The sequence below is a fragment of the Diaphorina citri genome, unplaced genomic scaffold (genome assembly GCF_000475195.1).
Source record: "Diaphorina citri unplaced genomic scaffold, Diaci psyllid genome assembly version 1.1 scaffold145, whole genome shotgun sequence".
NCBI classification, from domain to species: Eukaryota; Metazoa; Arthropoda; class Insecta; order Hemiptera; family Psyllidae; genus Diaphorina; species Diaphorina citri.
In genome coordinates this window covers 143,340-163,828 of record NW_007377582.1, presented here as the reverse complement: position 1 = coordinate 163,828, position 20,489 = coordinate 143,340, and the positions used below count along the sequence as shown (strand labels likewise).

The window sequence follows — 20,489 nt, the reverse complement described above, 5'->3', positions numbered from 1 at the left end:
TTCGGAAAACGCACCTTATCTGCACCTTCGGAAAACGCACCTTATCTGCTCAGGATAAAGTTCGCACCAAGCGGGAATTCTGCGACCTAGTAGGTACCTACTTACGAGGCAGGTACGCTAGCCTCCGTCGGAGTGTCCAAAGCTAACTAGGCAGGCAATAGAAAACGAAGAAGAAACAAGAAACCTTGGACTGTCTCATAGCTCATAGTTTACTTTGACGTCAAGTTAAGGTTCTTCGGAGTAACAATGGAAGAACAACTTCCAGTTCCAGTTCAAGAGCACAGAAACTGCAACAACCACATTTACAGCATTCTGAACAATTGCATGTTAATATTCAATGTGTGCGTGCAAGAGAAGAAGAAGAAACAGAAAAAGAACACGAAGAAGAAGATCAAGAAAAAAGAATAAGAACAACAAGAACAAGAAGAAATAATACACGTTGAGGTAGGTCAGTAAGAAGAGGCAGAGGAATAATGATCAATCTATGATGTTTATTGAAAGAGAACTTAACCTTGTTCTCTTCTTTTTCCTTCAATAATTTTATTCTGGTTTACGAGTGTAAATAAAACTGCATAAATTATTACTATGCCTATTCAGAGTTGCCTATTTATTCTATATTCCACACTTTCAGACACCTGACCTCTCTTCACAAAGTCATTTGGTCTACCTGTAGGTACATGTGAGACTGTAAAATCGGGCATTGCTGTTATATTGATATTAATACTTGTTATGCCCTACTTTTGCAGTATAAATAAAGAAGTATAACTGGTAAATAAGTTGTACTCGGTTTACTCATAAATAATCTGAGAGTCATAAGTAATATTGAGAAGCTACTGTTGTAAGTCAAGAGCCAAGGAAAAAAGGGCGAGGCTTCAGATGTGACTATAATATTTGACCTTCGTAATGAAGGCCATTACGAAAAAAGGAGGATAAGGATTACCAACTATCTTTCAGGTCAATTTACAATCGTGATTTTATTTATCGTTTTCAATTTACAATCGTGGTTTTATTTATGTCTATTCATCTTTGACGATTCTGTCATAGATCATCAACTTAATTATGTACCTACATATGTAGATAGGTAATTTTAGTACCTTCTTACTTCAATGAAATTGATAAAGCAGGTAACTAAAATACCTACCTGAGTATGTTATTTCACACCTTGGTAGTACCTAGGTATTATAAAGTATTGTTAACTTAATCAATCCTCTGATCAACAATAATTATCTGTATTCATTCTTCATTCAGAAACGAATATAATTGTTTCGTATTTTCCACTGAAAATTACAATGTATTTGTAGAATATGCCTGGAATCATCGGGTTGGTATAAGATGTATTGTATACCTGCCTACAGGTAGTTTGAGTCAAAGTGATTAATAATATGAATGAATGAGACTAACAGATTAAACATTCATAAAAAAAGTTATGTTTCCCAGGCCTAATAAAAAGAAAAGACCAATACTCAAATACCTAATTACCTATGTCAGATAATATTGCCCAGTTGCTCGGTTGAATTTAGTTGAGCAGATTGGTAATTCCCGACCTAGATATCTTGAGAATCCCTAAGGATTAGATTAAGATCTAGTCCGCAGTGACATAATTGATTAGTTGAGCAGATTGGTAATTCCCGACCTAGATATCTTGAGAATCCCTAAGGATTAGATTAAGATCTAGTCCGCAGTGACATAATTGACGATTCATCTCGACCGTTTTGCATTTGGTTTGGATATTTGTTTGGCGCGACCAGGCTGCTCGGCAGCGCTGCCGGGTCGCGCTGCCCGGCAGCTAGGATCGGAACGCCACCTTAACTCCCGATTGCTAGCTTAAACAAGGCTGAGTGAGGTCTACAGTTCACAGAACTACTAGTGAGTTTAATATACTTTTGTATTCGAGCACTAGTACATAACTAGACATTAAAACGACGGTGACGATGAACTAGAACTATTTTTTGGTACTTTTTCCTCATTTGTTTTCCTTATAGTTCCTCATTTAGGACACAAATTCCTTGAATTTCCTGGATAATTTCCAATTGAGAAGGTCCTTCCATTCATTCATAATTATACTAAATAATAACAATATTAATAACAGGCACAGGTAATATAAGCATTCTGATTTCACTATTTATGTCATTGAAAAAGCACAAAAGTACATTAAGAAAAGACTGTAAATGAGATTCAGAATGTTGACAATAAAATCATTATATTATATTCGCCGACAGACTATCGGCCTACTCACACATCAACCCCACCTGAGTGAGACCGGGAAAAGCCAGCAGCGATTTGCCAAGATGGTCACCCATCCGGATACCAACCACGCGCAACGTTGCTTAACATCAATGATCTTTTTTTTAATAGTCCATTCATCAACCCCTGGTGGGTGATTAAAAGGGGCACCTTCCGCCTTTCGCCTCAGTCCCCCTGTGATCTACTTCAATGATCTATAGGGAAATGATGCATTCAACGTTCTATCCCCACCAGTGTCGGTTACTTGTATATCTTCTTATTTGTCCTTCAAGCCTTCGCCCAGATCCAAAGTGGACTGCACAAACTCAGGATTGTCTATGCCTTGCTTCTTGAACGATCCTTCTCGGATGAGAGCTGCCTTCTTCAATTTCTTGTCTTCCCGATAGATCCATCTGTGAAGAAAAGTCGGAAAATCCAGAAGGTCACTCAAAGATCTCTCAACAAAATTTTTGTTTTTGAATAAATGATAGTGAGCCTGAATGATATCTGAACAAAACGTGTTCTTCTTCTTCTTCTTCTTCTTCTTCTTCTTCTTCTTCTTCTTCTTCTTCTTCTTCTTCTTCTTCACCTTCTTCTTCTTCATTCGGGTTCGGTGTTACGTGTTACCCTCCTTATTTATACTTCCCCTCCATACCGTCCTATATAACACTTTTTCCCTTCTGCATTCCTTCTCTTTTAAATCTTTCTCAACTTTTATCTTTCCAAGTCTCCGGTTCAATCTCACTCCGCAATTCTTTTACAAGGGGACTGGAGACGAAAGGACTGAAAAAGAAAACATAGGAGGAGAACAATAAAATGTGCTAAAGAGTGCCATTGAAAGAGAGATTCCATAGCATTTAAACCATTTCAAAGCCTCATTTGGATGTTGCAAGTAATGTGCCCGCAAGCCAAAAAGTGAATTCAGTGCATCCAACTTTACTTACTATACCTGTTTGACAACGAAGCTCGAGGAAAATAAATCTTATTCAGTTTATCTTTATATAAAACGAGTTTGAGTTTGACTCGTGATCAGATCAGTGAAATCGAAATTGTACTCACAGACTTATGTAGCTACGTCTAGTGAAACTGAAAATCGAATGAAATCTGTCGTAAATGTGATCCTTCCAAAAAGTTATAGGGCCAGCCACTCACTATCAGGTAGACCTAATCAGGTGTACCTGTCGTCAGGTCTACCTGATAGTGAGTGGCTAACCCAACTTATAACACTTCCAAAATACGCTGTATCCAATGTTTTATGTGACTGTAGCCTTTACAGGAATCAATTTTAGCCTGTGACTCTTTTACTTACAGGAACATGAAAATGGCGGGCAGGGTCAGGAACTCTCCCAGGAGGAAGAAACAGCTGGGCATAATGTCCAAGGTGTTCTTATACACAGCGCTGTACATGGGGTTGTAAATCATGGGGGCAATGGCCTCGAACAGCATAAAGGCAGACATGACTTTACCCAGCTCCTCCGCCGAGGTTAACTTACTGATGATAGCTCTCATGGCGATGAAGGAGGTACCGCTGAATAGCGCCGCAAACGGACCTGTGAGAATGAAGGAAATGATTGATCGAGCGAAAGTAGATAAGATCTAAAGGTGTGTCTAAACATAGTCGACCAATCGTCGATCGACGAGGTGAATCTATGTAGTCGAGGCAGTGTGAACTGTTCAGTCGACATCGATCGATGGCCGGTCGACTTTGATCCGCAAATTGTAGACAACTGCTGAGGTCTTGTCGTCCCGAAAGCGAAGGGAAGTGAGTAAGAAGACAGGATAGGAGAAAACCAGCCATTCCGAGAACGACCTTAATCTGTTTGAGATAAAATCCGCCTTGAGCGGGAATAAAATCCGCGACCTAGCGCTTACAAGGCAGACGCGCTGCCCTCCGAGCTAACCTGGCTGGCTAAAAGAGATTTTTGTTTTTCTGGTACGAATCTTCTGTTTATGAGGTTCGTTCTCACATCGATCGATGGCCGGTCGACTTTGATCCGCAAATTGTAGACAACTGCTGAGGTCTTGTCGTCCCGAAAGCGAAGGGAAGTGAGTAATACTTCTGTTTATGAGGTTCGTTCTCGGAACGGCCGGCTTTCTCCTATCCTGTCCTGCTTCCCTCTTTGAATGGTAACAGAGAGACTTTATACGTAATCTTTAAGACCTTAGAATCCTTAGATAGAACTTACCAACAAAGAATACGGTGGGCGTGCTGGCAAACGCATAGATGAGTCCAGAAATGATTTTGGATAATACTGAGATGACTCCAACAATGGTGTCCTCCACTTTCAGCCACTTGGTGAAAATGACGACACTAAACATGGTACCTGACGAAGATAGAAACAGGAGATGACTCCGACAATGGTGTCCTCCACTTTCAGCCACTTGGTGAAAATGACGACACTAAACATGGTACCTGACGAAGATAGAAACAATCAATGAAATTTATTGATAATGAAAGCATTCATAGTTGTATTGCCTGCATATAACCGATATAACCCCATATAGAATCCTAGATAATGCAACGCAGCAACCCTTTTCGAATACTGATGCTAATACTCAACATGGTACTTCAAATAACTGTGATACCTCTGAGATCATTGAATCTTGAAGGTCTTTAGTGTTAGCGATGATCATACCTCCGACAATATTTTGCTACCAAATATCATCTCTACAACATAATTTAAATCATACCTAATACAAAATTGGGAAACATCACTTACCAAACAAATGAGTAAATGTATTTACAGTGGAAAAAATGCTGTAGTCGATTTCATTCCAATTGAAGCGAAATCTAGTATACAAGTAGATGATGGCAAATTCACCTGGAACACACAATAAAAAGGGTTAGGTAACTTGCAAAATGTTATCAGCCTTGAACATAAGCATTTTGGCAAGATGAACCTGTTGGCAAACACATTTCAGTGAATCTAATTGATTGACTTTTACACCAATAGGAGGATGTCAAGGAAAACAAGATGCATTTAGGTAGGTATAAGTGCAAGTAGTACTTTATAAGTAGTACTTTATTGACTGTCAGCTCTAGAACAAGAGCTCTGTCATATTTTAGCACTTCTTCAATCCTTGGTCAATCTAATTGATTGACTTTTACACCAATAGGAGGATGTCAAGGAAAACAAGATGCATTTAGGTAGGTATAAGTGCAAGTAGTACTTTATTGACTGTCAGCTCTAGAACAAGAGCTCTGTCATATTTTAGCACTTCTTCATTCCTTGGTCAACTCAGTCTTATCCTTATCACTTAAGTGCTTCTAGAAGTCATGCCAAATTGTAGCCAATAAAACTCATTGAAACCGCGGTTTACATACATAGTCCTCAAGAGATGAAAGAAAAAAGGTAATCAAAGAAGTCAGATCTGCAAAAAAAAAAAAAAAAATTGCATCTTTTATGGTAATTTCTTAATGTACGAGACAGCTAACTATGTATGTTGATTGTGCTAATGGTCATGTTTGTAAGAAAACATAGGTAAATGCTGTTTGTTATCCGATAGGGATACTGCCATGTCAGATCTGCAAAAGACGACTTTGGTCATTGTAAAAAATTGCATCTTTTATGGTAATTTCTTAATGTACGAGACAGCTAACTATGTAGCTATGTTGATTGTGCTAATGGTCATGTTTGTAAGAAAACATAGCTAAATGCTGTTTGTTATCCGGTAGGGATACTGCCAAGAAGATGATCTTTCAGACTGAGTGCACCATTTGCATTTTATGTCTATTGATTTTGAAAACATTTTTTGACCTTGACAATACGTCTTGAAGGTCAAAGGTACATGTACACATTATTGTTTTTCTTGGACGAATAAGGAAAGTGTACATAGAGGTTGACATTCCTACGTATGGACATAGACAAGGTTCTTCTAGAATCTATGACGAAGTTTTTACTTTCTTCATAGGCTTTTATGGACTTAATGGGTCATTTACCTACCTACATGTCCACTGCCCAGCGTATTTTCATACTTCAGTCTATTTATGCATCTTTTATGGTAATTTCTTAATGTACGAGACAGCTAACTATGTATGTTGATTGTGCTAATGGTCATGTTTGTAAGAAAACATAGCTAAATCTGTTTGTTATCCGATAGGGATACTGGCAAGAAGATGATCTTTCAGACTGAGTGCACCATTTGCATTTTATGTCTATTGATTTTGGAAACATTTTTTGACCTTGACAACACGTCTTGAAGGTCAAAGGTGCATGTACACATTATTGTTTTTCTTGGACGAATAAGGAAAAAGTAGATAGAGATTCCTACGTATGGACATAGACAAGGTTCTTCTAGAATCTGTGACGAAGTTTTTACTTTCTTCATAGGCTTTTATGGACTTAATGGGTCATTTTTACCTACCTACATGTCCACTGCCCAGAGTATTTTCATACTTCAGTCTACTTGTGCTGCCTTATGCACGTATTATTTCGTCTTTACCACAGAAACATCTTTTCATGTCACATTCATTTGCAAAATCACCATCCACCCACACCAGGTTTCATAAAAAAGACGCAACATTTCTTCAAAACGGCATAGAATCCTAGATAATGCAACGCAGCAACCCTTTTCGAATACTGATGCTAATTAACTCAACATGGTACTTCAAATAACTAAATTTGAAATGTAAAATGTAAATGTACATTTTACATTTTGCATTTTACATTTTCCATTTTGCATTTTGCGGTTCGCACATCTCTGGTGACGTACCAAATCTTTATCAAACAAAAATATATTGATGACTTTTCTTGTTCGAAAGACCCAGAATAAAATGGAGGAAGTCAGAGATCGACTGGAAGTGAAATGAAATGATGTCAAGGTAAACCCATCTGAAGTCTCTATGGTTCCTATCTATGCCTGCATTGCCTCAGTGTCATCCTCAAGATATCACCCCTATACTACCACAATAACACTGCGGATACCGGAACCAGAACTAGAGGTGAAAGGATATACATAAAATATACATACCTACAGGCATGTTGACATTCAAGTCTAGGCACTCGCTGCAGATAGGTAAAAAAGAAACGAAGGTCTTATTGTCCCGTAATCGAAGAGAGATGGAGGAGAGGATTGGAGAGATGGAGGAGAGGATTGGAGAAGGAGGGAACTGTAATATTGATTCGGACTTACGGAGGTCTTATCGTCCCAAAATAGAAGAGAGATGGAGGACGTAATGGGAGAAAGCCAGCTGTTCCGAGAACGAACCTTATCTGTTTAGGATAAAGTTTGCCCCGCGCGGGAATCGAACCCCCGACCTATTGCTTACAACGCAGGAGCCTTTATTCCAAACTTCCCTGCTAATTATTAGGCTTTAGCCTAGCAATATGCAACGCATGCTGTTACTACATAATATTATTTCGTCTTTACCACAGAAACATCTTTTCATGACACATTCATTTGCAAAATCACCATCCACCCACACCAGGTTTCATAAAAAACACGCAACATTTCTTCAAAACGGCATCCATGGACCCTGATGCCAATTTCCTAGGTCAAGTGATTGATTCAATTCAAGAAAAGGATTTAGCTCATTTATAACTTGGACTGATAACAAAGGAATGGCAAGAATGACAAATAGCCAGAGAGCACCAAACGGATGCCGTTAATCAAAGAAATGGAAATTGTACTCGAATACTGTCACACATGTCATGAGGAATGTGTGCATTTGAAATGAATGTGTGTAGGTGCGAGCCCTACTCTAAATCTAACTGGCTCAGTTAGATTTAGAGTAGACACACCTTGAATTCAATATGTGTAAGTGCGCGTCCTAAAAGTCTACCATAGACCATGGACACCCCTCGAGACCATCGTACTAGGGTGTCCACAACGGCGAACATAGACCATGGACACATCAGTAGTCGCAACCTTTTCAAGGCGTGGCGTGGGCGCAACCAGACAGAAAAGCTGAGGGGGTGATTTATTCAATTTCAATACCTCCCGCGGGGCAGACAATTTCTAACTTCGAATTTCCATCCCTGAAATTCTTCCTGTTCTCCCTAATTAGTATCATCAACCTGGTTAACCAGCATGAAAGAACATGCAAATTCATATCTTTGAATACAATTCTAAGCATCGTAGCAAATACTGCATGTACACAATAGTAGGGCTGATTGTCAAGCAAACATGAGCTATGACAACACACTACAAGCTGTGCAAAGCATGTCACCTGAGTTGAGAAACGTTGCGCGTCACCTCTATTTCTAAGGCCGGCACTCACGCTTCGAATCTCAGACAGATAGGGGTCTTTCATACCCACCCTCATTCTAAGCAGGTCGCAGTGACATATCGCGTTTATAAAAGCCGATGGCCCTACTTATACCAATAGGTCTTTCATACCCACGAACGTCAAGAGTTCGAAGCGCCGCCCGGCCTATATCAACACGAAATAGCTTTTTTCCAGTTAGACGTTGCTTTCATAGCGGGGTGTCTTTCGTCGCCCCTCTGTACAAAATGAATAATTGAACAATATTTTTTGTATCACCTTTAATGTTTCAGAGTGTGTAACTCTGCCAATACTCAATTCAACACTGTCTGAATCCGAAGTCAACCTGTCAGATACCCATAAACGGAGTATAGGTACGGAGTAGTTAAAGACTCGTAGAATACTAGATAACTAAAGAGAAAGTATTTTGCTCTATCATCACGCCAGTGCAACGACCTCTTCAGACCAAGTAAGGTCATCAGAAACTTCATTTGCTGAAATCGAGCCTAACTCAGGAGGAAAAAAAGACTGCGGGTTCGATTTCGGTCCGGGACAGACTTTATCCTAAAGAGATAAGGTTCGTTCTGGTGACGGCTGTTTTTCTCCGATCCTGTCCTTCTTTAATTTCGTGTCCTTCTCTCTTCGATTCTGAGACGATAAGACTTCCATTGTTACAGCTCCCTCTCTCTAACCTCCTTGAAAAACACTCTATCAAAAACCTTTTTTTAAGACAACTCACCTGAAATCGGCCCAAATATGACAATGACACTGATCATCATCAGAATAATAGTGACGTTCCGATTAGGCGTGTTCCCGAACTGACTGTCATTGAACAAACTGCGAAACGTGCCCTTGATATTATCGCAGTTGAAAAAGTCCCCGAGGAACACCGTAAAGGCCGACTGGCCTTTGGAGGCCGCGCTGTTGATGGAGGGCTTCGCGAGGCCGTTGCCAAGGTCACTGGTTTTGTAGTTGTTGTTCTCAGAATCACCGCTAGGATCGTCCATGTCGATTTTCTGAATGTACAAATCCTTGACGACCCCACCTCCTTCTTCTCTGCCACCTCCGTTCTCGATTAGTACAATGTTCTGGAACAAGAGTGGAAGAATATTTGGATGGGGGGGATTGTGTAGCGGAACCTAGACCAAAAATAAATGTACCTACCTATTTGCTACAGAGAAAGGTGAAATCTGAGACACTTTCAAGCTAAATATTCTAAAGTAAGGCATCCACGGGGGTTAGAAAATCTGATATTAACGACCTCAGATAGAGTAAAATTGTGTATATTCAAGAGGTGTTTTGAATGGCAATTTTTTCTGTCCCCTACACCCCCTGGAGGGCAATTTCAATTCTTCATTTTCAAAGCTGATGTTGTGGTTCAATAAATGATATTTTTATTGCTCTGACGGGGATTTTGATTTTTATGACTCTATTTGAATTTCGTATCCAACTAAAGGCTTTACATTTCATCCAAATGCAAAGCTCCGTTAAGAAGAAGAAGAAGAAGAAGAAGAAGACGAGAGTTTTATCTGTGTTAAAAAAAGGAATAATGGAGGATTTGCTTAACTCCATACAGGATGCAAAAAGCCCACTCCGAGGCTTAGGTGTAGGGGTAAACAGGCCTAAAGGACGGGTTAAGCATCCACGAATCTACGAACAATGGAAAATAATAATTATAAATCAAAAGTCACTCAAAAAGTACTCAGCTCACTTACATTATTCAGCTGCGATGGCTTCACCTTGCCTGCAGAGCAGTCCAGGGCATCATCAGACGTCTGTTTGGGGGGCAGCTCATCAATGTTGTAATAGCCATAGATGAGGCACAACGTGTACGTCACCCCAACCAAGCTGAAGGTGCCGTAGTAGCCCATCTCCCTCACAATAACGCCGGCGAGGGCAGAACCCACTGGGGTGGCCACGGAGTTGGACAGACTGACGAGCCCGATGCGGAAGGTGCGTTGTTTGAGGGAGGTGCGAGAGGAGATGTACGTGTAGACGGCCATGTAGAACACGATCCAGGAGCCTGGGGAAATACAATAACGCCGGCGAGGGCAGAACCCACTGGGGTGGCCACGGAGTTGGACAGACTGACGAGCCCGATGCGGAAGGTGCGTTGTTTGAGAGAGGTGCGAGAGGAGATGTACGTGTAGACGGCCATGTAGAACACGATCCAGGAGCCTGGGGAAATAGAATGGGGGGGGGGGGTGGTTTTTCATAGTAATTATGAGAGTGGTCCCATGTGCTTTTAGAAGCGAATAACGTTTTAATGTAGACATAATAATGATAATGATAATATTCAGACTAAAATTTTGTGAAATGGGTGTATATTCAATTCTTAATTAAGCATAGGTAAGCTATTCGAAAGTTACCTATTTGATTCAGTCTTTGAGACTAAGTATGTACCTAGTTATCTACCTAGGTATAAAATAGATAATTGCCTACTAATCAGTGTACCTAGTTTGTGGGTAATAATATTGATCATTATCGAACTTCAAACGCATCGGTTCAGTGATTTGGAATAAAAGATGTGGTTTTGTCATTTCGGGGGGGTAGACAAAATTCAAGGTTAAACAAATAACATCGACAATAGTTTCACTCGTAATTGCTGTAGGTAATACCCAATTTTCTGTCTCAATACACAAGATTATGGTTCTTTTGAAGTTTCACAGCGGAAACTGTAACAAAAGGCTAAGATTGTCCCGACCCTGACGTTGAAGAGAGAGAGAGAGAGAGAAAGAAAGAGAGAGAGAGAGAGAGAGAGAGGATAAGAGAAAGCCAGCCTTTCTGAGTACGAACGTTATCTGTTTAGGATAAAGTTCACCCGGGAGGAAATCAAACCTGGCAAGACCATGTGTATGTGGATCATACCCACGAACGTGAAGAGTTCGAAGCGCCGCCCGGCCTATATCAACACGAAATAGCTTTTGTTTTCAGTTAGACGTTACTTTCATAGCGGGGTGTCTTTCGTCGCCCCTCTGTACAAAATGAATAATTAAACAATATTTTTCGTATCACCTTTAATGTTTCAGAGTGTGTAACTCTGCCAATACCTACTCAATTCAACACTGTTTGAATCCGGTCAACCTGTCAGTTAGCCATAAACGGAGTATAGGTACGGAGTAGAGACTCGTAGAATACTAGATAACTAAAGGTTTCCTCGCCCCTCTGTACAAAATGAATAATTGAACAATATTTTTTGTATCACCTTTAATGTTTCAGAGTGTGTAACTCTGCCAATACCTACTCAATTCAACACTGTTTGAATCCGAAGTCAACCTGTCAGTTAGCCATAAACGGAGTATAGGTACGGAGTAGTTAAAGACTCGTAGAATACTAGATAACTAAAGAGAAAGTACTTTGCTCTATCATCACGCCAGTGCAACGACCTCTTCAGACCAAGTAAGGTCATCAGAAACTTCATTTGCTGAAATCGAGCCTAACTCACAAGGAAAAAGAAGACTGCGGGTTCGATTTCGTCCCGGGACAGACTTTGTCCTAAAGAGATAAGGTTTGTTCTGGTGACGGCTGTTTTTCTCCTATCCTGTCTTTCTCTCTTCGATTCTGAGACGATAAGACCTCCATTGTTACAGCTCCCTCTCTCTAACCTCCTTAAAAAACTCTCTATATCCTAGATGATACCTGTATGAAACTAATAATAAAATTGCCCTTCTTGTGATTCGTAAATTGGGGACCATAACACAAACTCTCTACCAATCAGATTTAAAACCACACAGAATAACAATAATCTATCTACAAACTATCTATTTACAAATTTAACCTAATATATACGTACGTACCTAATTAATCATTAATTAATATAATAATTATATCTAATAAAAAAAAACCTTTTTGTTGATGCTTTTTCTTATCACAGAACATTTCAATACAAGGGAAACTTTGTCTAACTATCGCGTAAACCCACCATTCAAGTAAAAGCACAAAAGTACATTAAGAAAAGACTGTAAATGAGATTCAGAATGTTGACAATAAAATCATTATATTATTATTCGCCGACAGACTATCGGCCTACTCACACATCAACCTCACCTGAGTGGGACCGGGAAAAGCCAGCAGCGATTTGCCAAGATGGTCCCCGATCCGGATACCAACCACGCGCAACGTTCCTTAACATCAATGATCTTTTTTTTAATAGTCCATTCATCAACCCCTGGTGGGTGATTAAAAGGGGCACCTTCCGCCTGTCGCCTCAGTCCCCCTGTGATCTACTTCAATGATCTATAGGGAAATGATGCATTGATGCATTCAACGTTCTATCCCCACCAGTGTCGGTTACTTGTATATCATCCTTATTTATCCTTCAAGCCTTCGCCCAGATCCAAAGTGGACTGCACAAACTCAGGATTGTCTATGCCTTGCTTCTTGAACGATCCTTCTCGGATGAGAGCTGCCTTCTTCAATTTCTTGTCTTCCCGATAGATCCATCTGTGAAGAAAAGTCGGAAAATCCAGAAGGTCACTCAAAGATCTCTCAACAAAATTTTTGTTTTTGAAAGAATGATAGTGAGCCTGAATGATATGTGAACAAAACGTGTTCTTCTTCTTCTTCTTCTTCTTCTTCTTCTTCTTCACCTTCTTCTTCTTCTTCTTCTTCTTCTTCTTCTTCTTCTTCTTCTTCTTCATCTCCTTCTCCTTCTTCATATTCATTCGGGTTCGGTGTTACCCTCCTTATTTATACTTCCCCTCCATACCGTCCTATGTAACACTTTTTCCCTTCTGCATTCCTTCTCTTTTAAATCTTTCTCAACTTTTATCTTTCCAAGTCTCCAGTTCAATCTCACTCCGCAATTCTTTTACAGGAATCAATTTTAGCCTGTGACTCTTTTACTTACAGGAACATGAAAATGGCGGGCAGGGTCAGGAACTCTCCCAGGAGGAAGAAACAGCTGGGCATAATGTCCAAGGTGTTCTTATACACGGCGCTGTACATGGGGTTGTAAATCATGGGGGCAATGGCCTCGAACAGCATAAAGGCAGACATGACTTTACCCAGCTCCTCCGCCGAGGTTAACTTACTGATGATAGCTCTCATGGCGATGAAGGAGGTACCGCTGAACAGTGCCGCAAACGGACCTGCGGGGGGGAGACGAAAGGACTGAAAAAGAAAACATAGGAGGAGAACAATAAAATGTGCTAAAGAGTGCCATTGAAAGAGAGATTCAATAGCATTTAAACCATTTCAAAGCCTCATTGGGATGTTGCAAGTAATGTGCCCGCAAGCCAAAAAGTGAATTCAGTGCATCCAACTTTACTTACCTACTATACCTGTTTGACAACGAAGCTCGAGCAAAATGAATCTTATTCAGTTTATCTTTATATAAAACGAGTTTGACTCGTGATCAGATCAGTGAAATCGAAATTGTACTCACAGACTTAGCTAACTAATTGCAATACACAAATAGTTAGCGTCTAGTGAAACTGAAAATCGAATGAAATCTGTCGTAAATGTGATCCTTCCAAAAAGTTATAGGGCCAGCCTCACTATCAGGTAGACCTAATCAGGTGTACCTGTCGTCAGGTCTACCTGATAGTGAGTGGCTAGCCCAACTTATAACACTTCCAAAATACGCTGTATCCAATGCTTTATGTGACTGTACGACTGTAGCCTTCCTCGCTCCCTTTTGTAGACACTAAGGTCTTTAGGTTAGAACCGTAAGAACTAACATTAGGACTTCCCGTGCCAAGACCAAATAGGAATATCATAGGAAAGAGTGTCATAGTACCTATAATAGTATCGTACAGAGAAGGAGCATCATAGGAAACATCGTCAGACTAGAAGCATAGGAAACACGTCACAAATGACTACCTATACTAAGTTACTTATTGACTTACTGCTAATGTAGTCATTTGTGATTCTGAACGCACGTTACGCTACGTCCCAATCAAATATGGTTAACACCTTGCTGTCTACTGGAAGAACCTGGATACTATTGGATTAGAACAAACTGAAACGTTGACTATATGAATTATGACCTCTGTTGGAATAATCTCGTATTCTTGGATTGGAATGGAACAACCTGAACTTGAATTACCTATATTATTATCGTTAATTTTAACTATCGCGGTGCCTAATTAATGTAATAATCATTGATTGCAACAGTAACCATTGAAGGGAATGATTGAACAGATCTTGGAGTACACTGGTAGTACCAGCCTGATACGGATTGTGAGCTGAGGAAGTTAACTCAAGAGACACATCAGAGATATGGAGAAGAAATTGCCAACCACTCCTTCGGATTAGCCAGCGGTAATAGCCCGTTGAGGGTGATAGGTATCCGTATAAGTGATCATACCTACCTCGGTGGTGTAGTGGTCAAGGCGCTCGCCTGGTAAACAGGAGGGCGTGGGTTCAATCCCAGCCGAGGTATGGAATTTTATCCTCAATATAATTTCAGAATTTGATATACTGCCATGAAGATGATCTTTCAGACTGAGTGCACCATTTGCATTTTATGTCTATTGATTTTGGAAACATTTTTTGACCTTGACAATACGTCTTGAAGGTCAAAGATACATGTACACATTATTGTTTTTCTTGGACGAATAAGGAAAAAGTAGATAGAGATGGACATTCCTGCGTATGGACATAGACAAGGTTCTTCTAGAATCTATGACGAAGTTTTTACTTTCTTCATAGGCTTCTATGGACTTAATGGGTCATTTACCTACCTACATGTCCACTGTCCAGAGTATTTTCATACTTCAGTCTACTTATGCTGCCTTATGCACGTATTATTTCGTCTTTACCACAGAAACATCCTTTAATGTCACATTCATTTGCAAAATCACCATCCACCCACACCAGGTTTCATAAAAAACACGCAACATTTCTTCAAAACGACATCCATGGACCCTGATTCCAATTTCCTAGGTCAAGTGATTGATTCAATTCAAGAAAAGGAATTAGCTCATTTATAACTTGGACTGATAACAAAGGAATGGCAAGAATGACAAATAGCCAGAGAGCACCAAACGGATGCCGTTAATCAAAGAAATGGAAATTGTACTCGAATACTGTCACACACATGTCGTTAGGAATGTGTGCATTTGAAATGAATGTGTGTAGGTGCGAGCCCTACTCTAAATCTAACTGAGCCAGTTAGATTTAGAGTAGACACACCTTTAATTCAATAGGAGTAAGTGCGCGTCCTAAAAGTCTACCATAGACCATGGACACCCCCGAGATGATCGTACTTCGGTGTCCACAACGGCGACCATAGACCATGGACACCCGCCGAAACCATCGACTAACGCACTAGGGTGTCCACAATGGAGCTATGGGAAAAGCTCCAAGCATGAAAGAACATGCAAATTCATATCTTTGAATACAATTCTAAGCATCGTAGCAAATACTGCATGTACACAATAGTAGGGCTGATTATCAAGCAAACATGAGCAGTGACAACACAGAACAAGCTGTTCAAAGCATGTCACCAGAGTTGAGAAACGTCGCGCATCGCCTCTATTTGGACGGGTGACTGTTGTGTGGGTATTTGTTTACTCAGCCTGATGAAAGGTTAAATACCTACTCAAATAATGTTCTCTCACAGATAATTATGTTGGTATCAGAGCTGTTATTAATCATTTTAAACAAGGCAGTCTAGTTAGCTTGGAGGGTAGTGCGTCTTTCTCGTAAGCGCTAGGTCGTGGGACGAATATTATCCTGAACGGATAATGTTCGTTCTCGGAACGGCTGGCTTTCTCCTATCCTGTCCTTCTTCTCAATTCGATTTGAGGACGATAAGACCTCAGTAGTTATAGTTCCCTCTATCAAACTAAAAGCTCCATTGGGGACGCTTCTATTCATTAGCACAGTTTAATTTCTCTTGGATTGGTACTAGGCTACGGTCGATGGTCGGTTCTCCTCAGACAGATAGGCGTCTTTCATACCCACCCTCATTCTAAGCAGGTCGCAGTGACATATCGCGTTTATAAAAGCCGATGGCCCTACTTATACCAATAGGTCTTTCATACCCACGAACGTCAAGAGTTCGAAGCGCCGCCCGGCCTATATCAACACGAAATAGCTTTTTTCCAGTTAGACGTTGCTTTCATAGCGGGGTGTCTTTCCTCGCCTTTCAATACCTCCCGCGGGGCAGACAATTTCTAACTTCGAATTTCCATCCCTGAAATTCTTCCTGTTCTCCCTAATTAGTATCATCAAGCTGGTTAACCAGCATGAAAGAACATGCAAATTCATATCTTTGGATACAATTCTAAGCATCGTAGCAAATACTGCATGTACACAATAGTAGGGCTGATTATCAAGCAAACATGAGCAATGACAACACAGAACAAGCTGTTCAAAGCATGTCACCAGAGTTGAGAAACGTTGCGCGTCGCCTCTATTTGGACGGGTGACTGTTGTGTGGGTATTTGTTTACTCAGCCTGTTGAAAGGTTAAATACCTACTCGAATAATATTCTCTCATAGATCATTATGTTGGTGTCAGAGCTGTTATAAATCATTTTAAACAAGGCAGTCTAGTTAGCTTGGAGGGTAGTGCGTCTTTCTCGTAAGCGCTAGGTCGTGGGACGAACTTTATCCTGAACGGATAAGGTTCGTTCTCGGAACGGCTGGTTTTCTCCTATCCTGTAATCCTTTCCTGATTTGAGGACGATAAGACCTCCGTTACTGTTCCCTCTATCAAACCTCTTCATATCAAAAGGTAGAGTGCTCAAATAGAGGACCCACCTAAGTGGTGTAGTGGTTAGCGCGGTGGACTTCGGATCTGGAGGTTGGTGGTTGGAGTCCAAGTCAAGTCATCAAATTTAGCGTAGTGTATTAAGCAGGGAACCACATTTATGACAAGCATTTCTGCTTGACGTTAGCGCGGTGGACTTCGGATCTGGAGGTTGGTGGTTGGAGTCCAAGTCAAGTCATCAAATTTAGCGTAGTGTATTAAGCAGGGAACGACATTTATGACAAGCATTTCTGCTTAATAGAAGGAGCATCATAGGAAACATCGTCAGACTAGAAGCATAGGAAACACGTCACAAATGACTACCTATACTAAGTTACTTATTGACTTGCTGCTGATGTAGTCATTTGTGATTCTGAACGCACGTTACGTTACGTCCCAATCAAATATGGTTAACACTTTGCTGTCTACTGGAAGAACCTGGATACTATTGGATTGGAACAAACTGAAACGTTGACTATATGAATTATGACCTCTGTCGGAATAATCTCGTATTCTTGGATTGGAATGGAACAACCTGAACTTGAATTACCTATATTATTTATCGTTAATTTTAACTATCGCGGTGCCTAACTAATGTAATCATCATTGATTGCAACAGTAACCATTGAAGGGAATGATTGAACAGATCTTGGAGTACACTGGTAGTACCAGCCTGGTACGGATTGTGAGCTGAGGAAGTTAACTCAAGAGACACATCAGAGAGATGGAGAAGAAATTGCCAAACACTCCTTCGGATTAGCCAGCGGTAATAGCCCGTTGAGGGTGGTAGGTATCCGTATAAGTGATCATATGACCATCTTGGCAATGAAGTGCTGCTGGCTACCCGCGGCCCTCCTGAGTCTGTTAGGGGTTAATGTGAGAGTAACGTATCACCGAATGGAGTTTTGATCAGAGTGAATTAATAAAACAGGTGGAATGGACTTGAAAGGGTTACTCGCTCAACTATTGGGACAACTAAGTACCTATTACGAATTTGTGGCAGAATTTCATGACCTAGACATTCCGAATAGTTTTTGCCTGCAAAACGAACCTATTACCGAGCCATCCATGGATGCTAGAGGAACGTGCAATGCTGTTACGGTTCACTGTTTTGTAAACACTGCGGCCCTCCTGAGTCTGTTAGGGGTTAATGTGAGAGTAACGTATCACCGAATGGAGTTTTGATCAGAGTGAATTAATAAAACAGGTGGAATGGACTTGAAAGGGTTACTCGCTCAACTATTGGGACAACTAAGTACCTATTACGAATTAGTGGCAGAATTTCATGACCTAGACATTCCGAATAGTTTTTGCCTGCAAAACGAACCTATTACCGAGCCATCCATGGATGCTAGAGGAACGTGGAATGCTGTTACGGTTCACTGTTTAAACATTATGAGGAACAATGGGCATGAATGATTCTACTCCTCGTTAAGACAGGAACAAATTTAGTGAGATTATTCAGGAAGAGTTTCTGGAAATAAATGGGATTTGACAGCCAACACCTACAAAAGATCCATAGGAACCAAAGAGACTTATGTAGCAAGGTAGAGAAATCTAAAAAAGATTCAAATCCGTGTTCAGAACTCAGTAAAGATCCGTCAACGTATTATAGATTTGACAGCCAACACCTACAAAAGATCCATAGGAACCAAAGAGACTTATGTAGCAAGGTAGAGAAATCTAAAAAAGATTCAAATCCATGTTCAGAACTCAGTAAAGATCCGTCAACGTATTATCAGAATTCTTTTGATCAGTAGTCGCAACCTTTTCAAGGCGTGGCGTGGGCGCAACCAGACAGAAAAGCTGAGGGGGTGATTTATTCAATTTCAATACCTCCGGGGTAGACAATTTCTAACTTCGAATTTCCATCCCTGAAATTCTTCCTGTTCTCCCTAATTAGTATCATCAACCTGGTTAACCAGCATGAAAGAACATGCAAATTCATATCTTTGAATACAATTCTAAGCATCGTAGCAAATACTGCATGTACACAATAGTAGGGCTGATTGTCAAGCAAACATGAGCTATGACAACACACTACAAGCTGTTCAAAGCATGTCACCTGAGTTGAGAAACGTTGCGCGTCGCCTCTATTTGGACGGGTGACTGTTGTGTGGGTATTTGTTTACTCAGCCTGATGAAAGGTTAAATACCTACTCAAATAATGTTCTCTCACAGATAATTATGTTGGTATCAGAGCTGTTATTAATCATTTTAAACAAGGCAGTCTAGTTAGCTTGGAGGGTAGTGCGTCTTTCTCGTAAGCGCTAGGACGTGGGACGAATATTATCCTGAACGGATAATGTTCGTTCTCGGAACGGCTGGCTTTCTCCTATCCTGTCCTTCTTCTCAATTCGATTTGAGGACGATAAGACCTCAGTAGTTATAGTTCCCTCTATCAAACTTCTTCATATCAAAAGGTAGAGTGCTCAAATAGAGGACCCACCTAAGTGGTGTAGTGGTTAGCGCGGTGGACTTCGGATCTAAAGGTTGGTGGTTGGAGTCCAAGTCAAGTCATCAAATTTAGCGTAGTGTACTAAGCAGGGAACCACATTTATGACAAGCATTTCTGCTTAACACAATTAAAATTACTTTTCAAATAAAGGAGTCAGAGCTGATTCTAAAAATCCCCATGAAAACTCACCCGTAATGGCCGGAAAGATGGCCTCAATGAGGCCGACATAGTTGAGCGAGACCTCCTTAAAGTAATACGTGCTAATCAGGAGGCCGATCACCATCAGAATGTTTCCCAGGATCGGCAACAACATGAACGGCTTCCGGCAGTTGTGTCGATCGCTGTAAGATCCCATGAAGAGGAGCAGGAGACACGGGAAGAAGTAGAGGATGAAGTTGTTCCAGATTTGCATCCCGGCAACCAGCTCCTGGCCTTCTTTCTGGGCCTCGCGGTACTGGGAGATGTTTTGACCTGGGGAACAAAAGATCTATAATCAGGCATAGTGTCTCCATACACAAGGAGTTCAATCTGAGGCTTAGGTGTAGGGGCAACTGCCCCAAAGGATGGGTTAAGCCCATAGGTACGAATCTACGAGGCATAGTGACATAGGGTTTAAATAGCTGATGTCCCTTTCTTAGGCCAGCCACTCACTATCAGGTATCAGGTAGACCTGACAGGTCTGATGTGGCTTTCCTCGCCCCTCTGTACAAAATGAATAATTGAACAATATTTTTTGTATCACCTTTAATGTTTCAGAGTGTGTAACTCTGCCAATACTCAATTCAACACTGTCTGAATCCGAAGTCAACCTGTCAGATACCCATAAACGGAGTATAGGTACGGAGTAGTTAAAGACTCGTAGAATACTAGATAACTAAAGAGAAAGTATGGAGATGTTTTGAC

General features: G+C 40.7%; 2 protein-coding genes across 3 annotated transcripts in view; both read right to left on the bottom strand.

Annotated features, from left to right (window-relative positions):
• Positions 1 to 2,225: 2,225 nt before the first annotated feature.
• Positions 2,226 to 20,489, bottom strand: part of LOC103505010 — a 22,550-nt gene continuing 4,286 nt past the window's right edge. Inside the window, exons 2-9 of one of the 2 annotated variants that reach the window (XM_026820426.1) lie at positions 19,776 to 20,057; positions 10,495 to 10,606; positions 10,144 to 10,339; positions 9,168 to 9,516; positions 4,944 to 5,045; positions 4,410 to 4,547; positions 3,533 to 3,773; positions 2,226 to 2,636 (exon numbers count right to left, since the gene is read on the bottom strand). In XM_026820426.1, coding sequence (XP_026676227.1) covers positions 2,501 to 2,636; positions 3,533 to 3,773; positions 4,410 to 4,547; positions 4,944 to 5,045; positions 9,168 to 9,516; positions 10,144 to 10,339; positions 10,495 to 10,606; positions 19,776 to 20,057 — 1,556 coding nt within the window. In that variant the 3' untranslated portion in view covers positions 2,226 to 2,500. Of the gene's footprint in view, positions 2,637 to 3,532; positions 3,774 to 4,409; positions 4,548 to 4,943; positions 5,046 to 9,167; positions 9,517 to 10,143; positions 10,452 to 10,494; positions 10,607 to 19,775; positions 20,058 to 20,489 lie in introns of both variants that reach the window. The other variant, XM_026820425.1, reaches the window with a different exon arrangement.
• LOC113465693 lies at positions 12,109 to 13,513 on the bottom strand. The gene is made up of 2 exons (XM_026820428.1): positions 13,278 to 13,513; positions 12,109 to 12,871 (listed from the first exon to the last, which is right to left on the bottom strand). Exons 1-2 carry the CDS (start codon positions 13,475 to 13,477, stop codon positions 12,736 to 12,738), a joined length of 336 nt encoding a protein of 111 aa, XP_026676229.1. The 5' UTR covers positions 13,478 to 13,513; the 3' UTR covers positions 12,109 to 12,735.

Bases quoted from the DNA above. Each gene is read 5' to 3' on its own strand.
- LOC113465693 (XM_026820428.1), bottom strand. From the start codon at position 13,477: ATGAGAGCTATCATCAGTAAGTTAACCTCGGCGGAGGAGCTGGGTAAA. The intron at 12,872-13,277 runs GTAAGTAAAAGA...TTTTCTTCACAG, and splicing joins CCCGCCATTTTCATGTTCCT to ATGGATCTATCGGGAAGACA.